Source organism: Bactrocera neohumeralis, chromosome 3 (assembly GCF_024586455.1).
Source record: "Bactrocera neohumeralis isolate Rockhampton chromosome 3, APGP_CSIRO_Bneo_wtdbg2-racon-allhic-juicebox.fasta_v2, whole genome shotgun sequence".
NCBI lineage: Eukaryota > Metazoa > Arthropoda > Insecta > Diptera > Tephritidae > Bactrocera > Bactrocera neohumeralis.
Genome location: NC_065920.1, coordinates 3813924 through 3827925, shown reverse-complemented (window position 1 = coordinate 3827925; position 14002 = coordinate 3813924). Strand labels below are relative to the sequence as shown.

The 14002-nt window shown below is 37.4% G+C and overlaps 1 protein-coding gene across 5 annotated transcripts in view; it reads left to right on the top strand.

Annotated features, from left to right (window-relative positions):
- Nucleotides 1-14002, top strand: part of LOC126754254 (protein turtle) — a 137830-nt gene that overhangs the window by 73434 nt on the left and 50394 nt on the right. For all 5 annotated transcript variants that reach the window (XM_050466266.1, XM_050466265.1, XM_050466264.1 and 2 more), the window contains exons 5-6: nt 5112-5394; nt 12706-12947. In XM_050466266.1, coding sequence (XP_050322223.1) covers nt 5112-5394; nt 12706-12947 — 525 coding nt within the window. The remainder of the gene's footprint in view (nt 1-5111; nt 5395-12705; nt 12948-14002) is intronic.

The following is a 14002-nucleotide window of genomic DNA, read 5'->3' as shown; positions in this document are numbered from 1 at the left end:
CGCCACAATAAACGGTCAGAGCGAGCCAAACACATCGCGTATACGACATGTGCACCGCGGCGTGCGCGCCATACCATGCAATTGACACAGTTGCTGGCGGTGAATGTGAGCGCAATTATTTGACCAAAATTAAAGGCTTTAAGCGGACTTATGCTTGTAGTTATTTATGGTGAGCTACGCGCAACAATGAGCGCTCTCTGCTGCCACAATAGTTCCCACTTCCGCCCAGAAGGCCATGCTTAAAACTAACATGAAATACTGATAACAGTTACGTCAAAGCGAAAATTAAATTCTAAGCAAGGAAGCGTAAGCATGTTTAACTCTCTTAAATTTCTAAAGTAAACTGCTGCACTGTCAAACTGCGCCACCACACACCTCTGCTTACTTCAGTTGATTGTCAAAATTATTCACAAGCATGCAATCAGTTTTAATCTGGCAGCAAGTTACCGCTAGCCACATATGACACGTAAAAGTATACAGAAGCAGACAGAACGTAATAAAAGCAAAATATGCTGGAGTTACTTTGACGCTACTTTGCGCTGGCTGCAGGTCGTTCTCGCTCTGTATGCATGTGTCTCGCTACTTTCTGACACATTTATCAGGGCAAACTTTGGCCGTCACTGCTGTCAAGCTAATGTACAAATTAAGTGTCAAGAATGAGCAAAAAATCGTCGCTTGCCAGCAGTCAGCGCGGGTGCCCGGCAAAGTGGAGGTGTGCGCGCAAGAGGACTCGAAGTTTTAAGTAGCAGCTTAAACGAAAATTTTAATGGGATTGCACGAAAGCGCTTAAGTAACTGTCGGTCTGTGGAAAAAAACTAATTTTCAAATTAAATTAAACTTATAAATATGCTATAAAAACAATGTTTAAAGGCTTAAAAATGAGTAGAAAGAAGTTTTAGTTAATAAAAACGGCAGTTCTAGCTTTGAGTCACATTTACTAAGAAGTTTCCAGTATAGTATATATAGTGAGAAAATTTTATAAAAATATTAACTTTGAATTCACTAATAAACCTTTTTTTTTAAATCACAAAAGAACTATCCGCTTACTGCCTTGCCATTTGAGAGTTTTGTTTAAAATCTAAGATTGAATTTTCGATTTCGTTTTAACGTCGTCGTAAAATGTATACCAATCGAATTTCATCGCAATTAAAAACTGAGAAAATTTCATAGTTGACTTGATAAGATACGCGCTACTCAGAATTTCGAATAATAAAACCTCGTCTTAGGAATAATTAAGCGTAAAGGTTGCTGGCTTCTGGGTTTAAAGTTATGCAGGTTGACTTCATGCATCAACTTAAGTGCAAATGTTTGCTTAGCACATAACAGGTGCTACATATACCATTATATCTTTATATATAAAAATTATGAAAAATAAAATGGCACATGTTGTTTGTCCGCGATGGACTCCTAAACTACTGAACCGATTTTAGCAAAATGTAGCACAGTGTGTCCAGTTCGAACCAACTTAGAAGATAGGATAGTAAAAACAATTCATATATAAAAGCTGTGAAAGCTCTATTAAATGGACGCTCTATTAAGCGCACATCTCCATTAAACATGCACATTGGTCAGTCCCACAATTTGTTGATGTTTATTAAGTACAATCTATTAAGCGGACAACTTTAAAACTGGACAGAGGGGCTGTGATAGAATTTGTTTCTTCAAAATATGATTTCTAATAAAATAAAAAAGTAAAAGAGCAAATAAGTCCAACAGCAGTATTCTATCGCTCAGAAACAAAGCAAATGGATGGGTTCATGGTTAACGATACTTTAGGAAATAACTTCTCTAATCAAATATAGAAAACAGACAGTGATCAGAGGGTTGGAAGTGAAATAGGAAAACAATATTGACATTACTGCTACTACTACAAAACACCTCTAATCTATATGGAGTTAAATATCAGAAGCAATGCTAAGCTGGCACCAGAAATCAGCATGAATTTAATCTACCAAGTTTTGACCTCTCTTGAATGACAGCAGGCGTCGAACCGTGCCGTTTGTATGGAATGAGCGTAGAAATGACCAAATGAAGAACGACATTAGTTCACTTTGTGTTTTTAGTGGACGCCAAATTACGAAAAAAGCAACGGAATGTCGAATTATATTTAACGCTGTAAACTTAAAGGCGATTCATAGAAGATTATGCACAGTTTAGACAAATATTTGAGGAAGGGCACCTTTTAAGATATTCGTAATACAAAAAGTACAAAAGTGACATATACCAGGGTGTCACTGATAAGTTTATGAAAGGCAAATTTGTACTTGAATAGTATTGAATGGAGCAATATATTCATTTAGATAATTAATAGAATAATATTTTCTATTTCAAAATTTATTTGAGTAAGGAAATATAGGTTTCTGACAGGTGATATATGGAACGGGTGGCGCAAAAGTCAAAGGATGATCAGAAGATGCTATACAATTTGCAATTGCCCTCTAATGTCAGTTCTGTTTTGACATTTGTGTAGTAAACACATGGGAAATACACGGAAATAAACAATGGTACGCTACACTGCGTGCCCCAACCTGCTACACCGGACGCCTAATCTCCCGTTTTGGCAATTTGCACTGGCCAGCAAGATCGTTAGATTTGACCGCTCCGGACTTCTTTTTGTGAGACTTTTTGAAGTTGCGGGTCTATGTCAACAAGCCTCAGACTATTGCAGCTCTTAAAGACAATATCCGTCAATATGGAATGATGGAAATGATGGAAAATGCCATAAAAAAGGGCTCAAATGAGAATCAACTGTGGCGGCGGCCATTTAAATGATATCATATTCTCGACTTGATATAAAAAAATTTAAAAAACCAAATAAAAATAATCCACAAACAGAATCAAAGAAATCAAAAAGAAAAAAAGTTTTTCATTTTCCAAAAAACATCGGAAGGTAATTTTTGCGCCACCTGTTATAAGGGGCATATCTAGTGTGACAATCTAAAGAAGCGTTGATTTTTGCGAATTAAAACAAATACTGTATTGACTGTTTAGAAATATTCAGGAAATACTTATACGTACTTCATGAATACACAGAGAAAAAGAAGTATTTTTTGAGTTATACAATATCTCTGACAGCGCCAAACGAAGGTCCTCTATCGCTGCATGATTCCAGCCTTCCTCGTGGGTGAAACCAAAAAATAAAAAAAATTCGCTAAAGTAGAAGTTATTTTTCTTACATATCAAATCCGATCTCAAAAATTTACAAAGAAGCAGTGTTTAAAAAAAAGTTGAATTTTATTCCAAATTTTGGTCATTTTTGGCCTGTCAAAGTTCGATTTTTGATTAGATAAAAGCGCCGATTCAGTCACTGCAAAATAATATATAGAATTAAATATAGAACAGGTAGAAAAAAGATGAGTCGAGTTATCACTACAGCAAATTCGAAAAATGCTGTGTGGCGATAAAAGCGTTTCAAAGTAAACTGGTGGACCGGTTTGAACTGAGCGAGTACATTTTAAATGACTGTAAGTCAAAAACTACTTAGGATATCAATTTGAAATTTTAGTATGTTTTTCGTGAAGGCATAAAATATAGAATCACTCAACATATCACATTATGAGCGTCTCTTAATTTCCACAAAATTTCCAAAAAAGAACACATAAATTGCTTTTGAAAGTGATTGAAGCTGTGATTTTACCACTTGACGCAAGCAGACATCCTGATGCTTTTTCGATGGCTTAATCGAATTAATAAACAATATGTGTGACCACACGTTGGTCAACTAGATGGAAGGCGCCGCCACAAAAGCGAAGAAAAACTGTTTGTTTTTATTAAAATGTGTGAGCGAGCGAACCAAGGCCAGGAACCGTGCCATATATATGTATATCTAGATGCAAACATGCACTTACTTTTGTATTGAGCGCGTAAAGAGTGTGCCGTTGCGGCGTTTCTGACAATATAATATGTATGCGGGTGTGTAATTGAGCTCTTGCACTGCATGTTTAAATGCCACATATTAGCGCATATTTTAATGCATTCACACAAATACACACAAAAAACATTCAATATATGCGCTTATATGCCGATGCATTTTTGATTTCGAGTTTATTGCGAGTTTTCAGGCAATTATTGCAGTTTTACCATTAAATTTTATGTGCGCATGCATAAGTTAGCACACACACACATACAATTATGCATGTGTACACATACAAATAAGCGTGTGTGTGTGTGGAAAACGTGCAGAAAAAGAAAATTTTAATTTTTGGTGCGCAATACATTGGCTCCGGCATTATGCCGTGCATAGTTAATAATTTGCATGCTCTGGCGCCTCCAAGTAGGCAACAAAAACCTTGCATAAACTTGCGCTTGCACGAAATAATTGTTATTTATTGTATGCGCCTGCCAAAGTAAATTAAAAATGTAGCAAAAATAATGGAATTTTTAATTTAATATTTTTTTTTGGTTTGCGTGTACTAAAAGTGGCATTGGAATGTGGCAAGACACTTGGACTATGAGTGGATTTTTTGCGCATATTTTTGCATTACTCAAATACGCAACTACTTATGTGGTCTGCATGCGTTTATTTGTACAGCAATTATTGGCAAGAAATTATTTTACAACATTTTTTTAACTGGATTTAGTTTTTGCCACTGAATTGTGCTTGAATACTTTCATTTTGAAATATTTTCGTATTTATAGATTTAGTTATGTGCACTAAGCTAGTAAAAATACCTCTACATATATACTTATGCATATATTTATATATCATATATACTTATACTACTATTAACTGCTACCATTTAAGCAAGAATTGTCTCTTTGCGCCAGTATCATGCAACAAACTCACTTGTAGCTCACTATTTAGCTAATGAAACATATGTACATAAATATCTACTTTCGTTCGTAAATATTGATTTTTCAAGTATGTAAACTCTTTGGTTTCGTAATTTCGTAATTGTTTGACATCGACATACTTCAATTGCCATTATTTTATCATTTCTTACATGTCTATGCACACATAAACACTACAAGTCGTACTAATTTCATCAAACTATTTCACATTTCTCTTTCTTCAATGGAACTTTCCTACAAATACTAATTTTTGTGTTTCAAAACCAAAAACCAAAAACGAACAACGAAAATTGAAAAATATTAAACGCTGCCGCCAGCAGGGTTCCGATTTGCCCATCTATATATGGTATGAAAGCTATCCGGAGCACATCGAAGAGGGCTACAAGGGCCGTGTGTCACGCGTCTCACAGGACTCACCGTTCGGTTCGGCCTCACTCAATTTGACCAACATCAAGGAGTCGGATCAAGGCTGGTATGAGTGTAAAGTGGTATTTTTAAATCGTGATCCCAAGCAGCATAAGAACGGTACATGGTTCCATTTAGACGTACATGCACCGCCACGTTTTAGTGTTACACCAGAGGATATTATATATGTTAATTTAGGTGAGTACGATTCAAAATATTCTAATAAATACTTAAAAGTTACTAAATATTATTTAAGAAACTAGAAAGCTTAAAAATGTGAAAGCTCATTTTTATTTTTATTAGACAGTAGCATTAAGAATAACTTCAAAAAGTGTTTTTTGGAATAAAAAGGAATGGATTATTCAGTGTAAAACTATATTTTATACAATAAAAAGAATCTGCCAAAACTATCGTTGTCTGTGAAAGCTCTTTGAAAGCTTTTGAAATGATATCTGATGCAATGGACATAATGTAACAAAAGTACATTTTCCGTGTGAATGTCGTAAAATTGTGTATTAGTTGAAGTTGTCATTAGATATTAAGCAAAAAGGATGAAAATGGTATTTTGAAACGTGAAAGCTCAAGGAAAGCTCTATTTAGCTAGAAAGTACAAGCAAGCAATGAAAATAATTCGCAAAAGTACTTTTTTGTGTGCAAGCTTTTTAAAAGCCAACGTAGATCACTTTCCGCGTGAAAGCTCGCAAGAACCTTTAGATTTTTTTGAATTTCTGATGCAACTAATTTACCGTTATTTGTGTCATTTTCCTAAACTTATGTATTTAGTTGGAAACATTGTCATACACAAAGGCACTTAAAAGGAGTACTTTTAATTTGTGAAAGCTCAAGAAAAGCTCTAATTAGATAGAAAATACAACGAAGCAATGAAAATAATTTGACATAAGTACCTTTTGTATGAAAGCTTTTTAAATCACTTTTCGCGTGAAAGCTCGCAAAGATTTAATTTTTTTTTAAATTGATGATGCAACTAAGACAACGTTTCCATGTCAATCTCCTAAACTGATGTATTATGTTAGAAATATTATCAGATAAAAATAAAACTGAAAATAATACTTTGAAATATAAAAGCTCATTAAAAGCTCTACTTGATTCGAAAATACAGCGAAAAAGTACTTTTATTTAATATTATCAGATACAAAGAAAAGAAACTGAGACGAGTATTATGAATTATGAAAGCTTTTAGAAAGCTAACACACATAATTTTTTGCGTGAAAGCTCACAAAAAGCTTATTTTTTTTAACTTACGTTTTTCTAGAGTAAAGAATATTACACAACACAACAAGACACTTACATATGTATGAAAGCTATTGAAAATGTTAAGTTCCTGCACTTACAATATAATATGTGCGACCGTACAAGCTAACAGGATAGAGTGAAGGACATAATATTGGGTACATGGAAGACCCGCAAGAAACATAGAAAAATTATTTGTTGATATATTTTATCTTAATATCTTCAGCAGCCTTTATTGGTACCTGAATTATAACTGTGTTTGACATATTAATACTACCGTTCAAAAGCATTCAATCCAACTTATTTTTCCCTCATCTTAGCGCTCTATGAGCTCATTTTCAATTACTCTCAGGATCAATCTAAAATACCTATTTAAAAGCTACCGATATTGCACCAACAAGAAACAAAAATAGAACAATTTCCCCGAACGAACGCATGCCACGCAACGTATTCGCAATAAATACGATTCTTCTAAATTCCAATGTAAAGAAATACCAGAGAGCTCTCTTGTTTGATTTATTTGCGGCGCAAAACAACTTGGCTTACCTGTTTGCCAGCAAATATTGCGCACAAAGTATAATCATAAATATTTTGCCAATGCAATTCTCCAAACGCTGTGATAGTTCCGACTACAGCAAATAAATTTCCAGCAAAATGCAACACACGCACACACACAAAAGTAAAAAAAAAAATCGAAAAGGATAGAGAGTATATGCCAAAGCAGTTGCGGCAGCTTCCACAGAACCCGTTAGGATTTATACCTTTCGATTTGTCATTGTCAGCTGCGAGGCTGTTGGGACCACAAACACACAAAGAGCTAAGCCATAGCCATAGCCATGCACCGAATCAAAACAAAAATAATGCAAAAGGAAAACATGATGTGAAAGCACCTTCCAAGCGAAAGAATAGAAACGCAAACAAATTGCGGCTATAATCTTCACATGTGTACCCAAGAGCTTATAATGGTGTCACTTGTATATGCCTGAGTGTATGTGTGTGTAGGTGTGCGCAATTTGCATACATCAACTTCATATGCAGTGAGCTGCTGTACGGCGCCCATAAATATACTTCAAAACTACAAAATCACAATCTACTACTTGTGGGTGTGCGAATACATATATGTGTGTGTGACTCCATCTTTCGCCTGCAGAAACGTTACTTTCACCTTTTTTTTGCTTGCAAAAAAGTTCCAGACATTTGCCACTTTGACATCACACATTTTACTTAAAAGCAGCATACATTCGTGCGCGCACATACCTGCCACTCACCTTCGATAGTATCTGAGCACCCGAATTCATCACGCTGACAGCTTTTCGTTTCGCACCCGCCAGCAACGCGTCTCTAACCGGTGCGGGTATTGAGATTTTTTCGACAAATTTGCTCATTCACCGCACCCACGCTCGCATAAACCCGACTTTCAAGCCACTGCAGCTGCCGTTGGCAGTGTGTGCGCGCCAATTCATTTGGCTATCGTGTGTGAGCCGAAATGTGCGCTGTCATAAATGGCAAATTGCATGCCGGTCTGTTTGCGAAACCCACAAATTTGTCACTTTCAGTGAGTTTATCCTTCTTGTTGATGTGTTCAACACTCACACTCGGCTAAGTCTGCGAAAGTATTTGAGTAGCTAACCCAACTTTTTATTTTGCAGCAAGTAGACAGGTAAAAAAATAGAAGATTTTGTGTACCTGGTAGTTATTTAAAGCCTTAATATTGTTGTCCCAATATCAGCTGAGCGCATTCCAGAAAGAATGCATGTGGAAAAACGCAGAAGTAATGGAGTGTAAGTGAAGTTGCTGAAAATGAACTGTGAGTATGCATTGCAAAAGAGCCAAATATTCTCAGGATTACTCAAAACTTAGTAATTAACTAGTTACTTAATCACTTTGCTATTATTACTTTTTGCATTCGGCATTTAAACTTAATATGTCACTATTTCAGCAATTTCGTAAAGATCTACCTGACATATTTTCAAAGGCATACTCTAGGCGCTCATTCAATTTCAAAAAAAATTCAAATTGTAAAACAACAAAGTTACCAATTTTCAATAAATTTTATATTTTTCGCCTCAAACATTATGATCGCTGTTTCTCTATTCCACTTGTATCCATTACCCCAACTACAGTATCCATGCGTAATCCCTTCCACCGGCGCTATGAATAATTGTCAGCATTTGTCTCTATAGCATCGCAATTGCAAAAAACACTCAGAGAGCTTGCACCGTTAGCATCGATTTGAATTCTGTTCCAAATTCCATTACTTACGCTTTTGCCACAAACCCTGCTCCGCGCTCTGCTTGAATGCGATTCATTTATGTTGACTGTAATTCTCATACTGTGTCAGCTCTCCGACCGTCTCTTTGCCAACTCTCTATGTGTATGTGTAGAGAACTCCGCGTTTCGTGATTTAGCGCGCAATTTGTCACCTTTGAAGTTTGACTGCGCTCTGCATGGTGGGTGTATTTCATGCATTGGGAAAGATAAAAACACAAAGTTGGAGACCAACAGCATCTCCTAACCATTGTTTGCAAGTCCTGACTACAAATTCAGGTACATATTCACATATATAGTATATGACAGCTCACACATTCACTCGCTCTCAGCGCATGCCTTGACATGAAATGTTTCCCGACAAATAGCTGAAAGCGAAGTAGTTGCTTTTCCACTTTAATGTTGTCTAATTAAACTTGAAAAGGAGCCAAGTTAGCCAAAGTTAATATGCGGTTGACTTGTGACTGAGTTGCCATCCGTTTCTCCGTCAACTGTTGCTGCGGCGCTGCTGTCTTAATAGACAGCTATGAAGACGTGTTTAATTTGTGCCCGCGTAGTCAGCTGGACAGACGAAATGCAGTGCTCGGGCGAGTCTGCAGCTGGTAAATGGCAATTAGTAGTGGCAAAATGGTTGCTGTCAGCTTCGCAAATGTTTATATAACGCTACTTTTGGCTTGGCGAGCAGGGCGGAAGTGAAATGCATACGAGTATATATGTATGAACATATTTCTTTTCGAGTTTAGTAACTTGCTTTAAAAACGAAAAATTAACTCCGACTAAATTTCAACAAACCGTCATATGTGTGATCTGCTCGCATGCTATTCGCATAGCACCAAGTACAGAGGAGCCGATGGGTAGAAAGAGGTATATTCAATCCCGTGACTTAGCTAAGCTTCGTAAGTTTTTGAAATATTGAAGAACTTATTTACAAAGTCTGGATTTCGTGTGAGATCGCTGAACGCTGAACTGTAGTCGTAGAATTTTTTTTTTGCCTGAGAAAGACCGCAAATGATCTAGTGAGGTTTGTTGACTCAGCAGTTTACTTTTCCTTAACCGTAACCAAAGGTCTTGTCGGATATCAGTTGCCAAAGTTGAAGAAGAAAATATGATGGAATCACCCGAATATTTTCTTCCCAACTGCTTAGGTTTTGTGGGACTAATATTGAAACAAGTAGGTAACCTGGCAACCTGGCTACAACTAAATTCAATATACATATATGTGATTTTGGCAAAGTCGCTGGAGAAGAGACGAAGTTAGCTTTTCCACGGATGGATCGAAGCACGAGAGGAACGTTGGAGTGGGAATATTCTTTCGGAAGCTCTATTCCTCAACATTCTCTGTGTATCTTTCAAGCAGCAGTGGCCGCCGTCGAGGTTGCAACCGATGTACTTCTACGGAGTGTGGTTTCTTTTAGGAAGGTATGCATACAATCCGATAGCAGACCGTCTATACAGGCTCTGAACTCGCTGACAGTAAACTCAAAGCTAGTCAAGGAATACATGATCTCACTTTTAGCGACTGGCCACATCGTATTTGTTGGAAAGCTATAAAGCTGATAAGCTCGCTGAAAATAGCACCCTCACCTACATCTCATTAGAATGAGAACAAACAGGTATTTCGCTGTCTCCGGCTCTGGATCTATGACAGTCGCCTGAGCTTAGTAAGGGTTCGTTAGCAATCAGCACTTGTGACGTTGCGAAAGATTTCTGGCTCAGAGTGGAACGCTTAAGGTCCTTGAACCTACTAGCTTTTAGCAAGGTTCACATGGTCATATTGGAGGGCCCAACTTGCCAAAGTTGCCGAGGCCGGGACACATCTAGACACTTTCTCTTTTGTTGTCCAACTTCAGTCAGACAAAGGATGAAACATCTTGGTTGACATACTTTCTACGAACCTGGCGAATTGCCCTCAGTGGATATTAGACAGCTCAATAAATTCTGGCTGGCCCTAGACGCTTTTTAGCGAATTATCTTCAGTGGATGTAAGTCAGCTCAACAAATTTGTGGCTGGCTTTAGGCATTTCGCCTATATGCGATGGTCTTTTCGATCCATACTTAGAAGTTCTGGGCATTACAGCGGACAAGCGCCTCTTGCAGTCCAAGTGGAGTTATTAATAATCGCGCTTATCTCAGTAATCAGCCTATTTTATCTAACCTAAACTAGGACTTAATCTAAACAAATTCATACTTTATGATCGAAATATAGGTATGTTGCTCATTTCTTAATTTTAAAAAGAAAATTAAAAAAAAATTACAACTCCGCATATCTTGCGACCTAATACCGTGCAGTTTTTTTTAAAGAAATGCAAATAATTTTCTATTTAAATCTAGCTTCCACATTTAGCTTAAAGTTACCGTTATTGCCGCAAATACAGGAGGAACTTTGTTAATTAAAAAGTAATTAAAATGCGTTGGTTAGACAAACAAAAGCCATGTGGCGGTGAAGAGGAGCCAATTGAAGTTTGCTGGCTACAACAAAAACCAACTTAAAGCTTAGACAAATAGAAACAACAACAACCACCACAATAACCATGCAACTGCGGCACGACGCAAGCGAACAATGGCAAGAAACAAAGGACAACAACTGAAGGCAATTGAAACCAATTGTAGCCATTTGTGTTAATTGCGGCTGTCGTAGTAAGCATAAACAACAACAACAATAATAATAATAAGAAGGTCTATGTACTACGTAAATAAAGGAGTCAAAAACGGAATGAAAGGATGAATGGTCGACGATATGGGAGAGGAAATGAATGCCTTAACGCTAGAGCGCACATTGAAGACGCGCTTTCAAGAGCACACATTCATTACAGGGTGCTCATGAAATTTAGAAATGTTAGTAGTTGAAAGAATATGCACCAAGCTGGGCTACAGACGCGAAATTATAAAAATTATGCGAGAAAAAAGTGTGAATGGAAGCCAGCAAAAATTAGATGAACATGTAGCCGTTGAAAAATATAGAGAAAACATTGTGTTTAAAGAAAGACCAGCAACAAATCAGCAGGAACTCGCGCTGCAAACAAAAGCGCTGCCAGCTCACGTTGCGACGCCGGACCGAACCTTGCCACACTGCGAATGCAAGAACGAACAAAGCAAGCGGCTCATTTACGACAGCCAACAACAGCGCGCCGTTCCACCGCCTGGCAGTTCCACTTATAAACAATGGCGCAATATCGTTGGCATGCTCTGGCCGACTTGTTCTAGTATATGTTATTATTGTATTGTTTTATTCCGCCATTTTTAACTGTTGATCCTATTTGAGCGCACATTTTACTTTGCCAACTCCTGCAGGATGAAGTGGATAAAGATAAAAAAAGAACGCTTAACATAAAAGACAAGCCAACCGGCAGTTTTCATGGCAAATTATCTGCACAGAACAGAGCGCAGCACGAGCGCCTGCTAGGCAGTAATGCAGAGGCGCGTAAAAATCAGGTTGGAGGCGTGAGGATGGGCGAGCGCAGATGATAAGCCGGAAGGAAAGTTTGCTGCTGTGCGCGTACAACAAATCAAACAAGCGACAAAGGCACGCACACGCACACAAACCGCCCTGAACCATCCTGCGTACCAGCGCACAATGACAGTTAGATACGCTGCACGTACATGCCGAAGACAATGAGCAGAGCGCGCTCAAAGCAAAAAGAAAAATGAAAATGATAGAAAATGAAAACTAAAAGTAGCTGCTGCTATCTAGTGCCAGAATCAGCCAGCGCTGTCCGCATTGTGACAGCTTATCGCTAACTTGACTGGCAAGCAACGCCTGCCCGCGCCACAAGCTTTCGTGCAGTTTTGACAGGCCAATGCGTGTACGTGGGAGTGTGTATATGCCACGCATTGTTTCACGTATTCTTTAAGTCTTTTACTGCTTACTCCACAGAGGTGTTCACTTTATTATGTTATATAAATTACGGTATTTTTCAATTGCATCAAATTTGAATATTAATCTACTTTTTCTCTTTCTTTCTTTCTTTGTCTCTTCCACGCGAAAAACAGGCGACTCAATTATTCTAAATTGTCAAGCGGATGGCACCCCAACACCAGAGATCTTATGGTACAAAGATGCTAATCCCGTTGATCCCTCGTCTACTGTTGGCATCTTTAATGATGGCACCGAGTTACGGATCTCCACCATCCGACACGAGGACATCGGAGAGTACACTTGCATTGCACGCAATGGTGAGGGACAAGTCTCCCATACGGCCCGTGTTATAATAGCGGGCGGCGCTGTAATCATGGTAAAACATAAATTATTTTCGAACCACCAAAACCCCTCTCAGAAATATCAAATCCTCCACAAAATGTAATAATCGATGCCCACTTTGGATTGTAAATTAACGAAGAAGAAAAGTTTGTAAAATGAAAACAAACAAGAATATTGATTTGGTGAAGTGAAATTGTAGTAAAGTAAATTTTTTAGACGCGACTCCTCTAGCTGATTGGCAGTTTTAACAAAAGTGATGTAGTTTTTTATTTTTCAAGTATAAGAATATTTAGGTTAAAGTCAGCTTGCGTTACTTTTGGGGTTTTAGTAATATGTTAACGGTAAGAAGTGCGTTTAGTAACAGCTTAAAAGCTTGAAAGGTTTGTTTAAAAGTTTAAGCAGGCTTCAGATTCCTTACATATAAGCAAAAAGCTAAAATTGCAACACTAAAATTTGAAAGCTCACTAAAAGCTCAAAGCTCTTTTTAAAGCTCACTCAGCTTAAGTGCCAAATAATATTTGAAAGCTTATATCTTACATGATTCGCAAGGCTAAAATTGCAATACTAAGTTTTGAAAGCTCACTAAAAGCTCAAACTTCTCTTCAAAGCTCATTTGGTTTAAGTGGCAAACAAAACTTGAAAGTTTATATCTTACATGATTCGAAAGGCTAAAATTGCAATACTAAGTTTTGAAAGCTCACTAAAACCTCAAAGCTCACTCAGTTTAAGTTCCAAATAATACTTGAAAATTTATAACTCACGTGATTCGAAAGTCTGAGATTACAACACCAAGTTTTGAAAGCTCGCTAAAAGCTCAAAGCCCTTTTAAAAGCTCACTTAGTTTAAGTACCAAAATTATTTGAAAGTTGATAGCTTTCATGATTTGACAGCGATTTCAGTTGATCATATTTTATGAATCTCAGCTTAACAGCAACTACTCCGTGCAAAATATATCAGCAGGGAAGCAATGTTGCCAAATTTGTAAAAAGCCTGCCGACAGATGTCGCTGAATCAAGTTTACTTAGTGAATGAATCAGTTTCTTATTTTAAACTTTTCTGTAGACTAATTTGTAATCTCCTAATTGATGT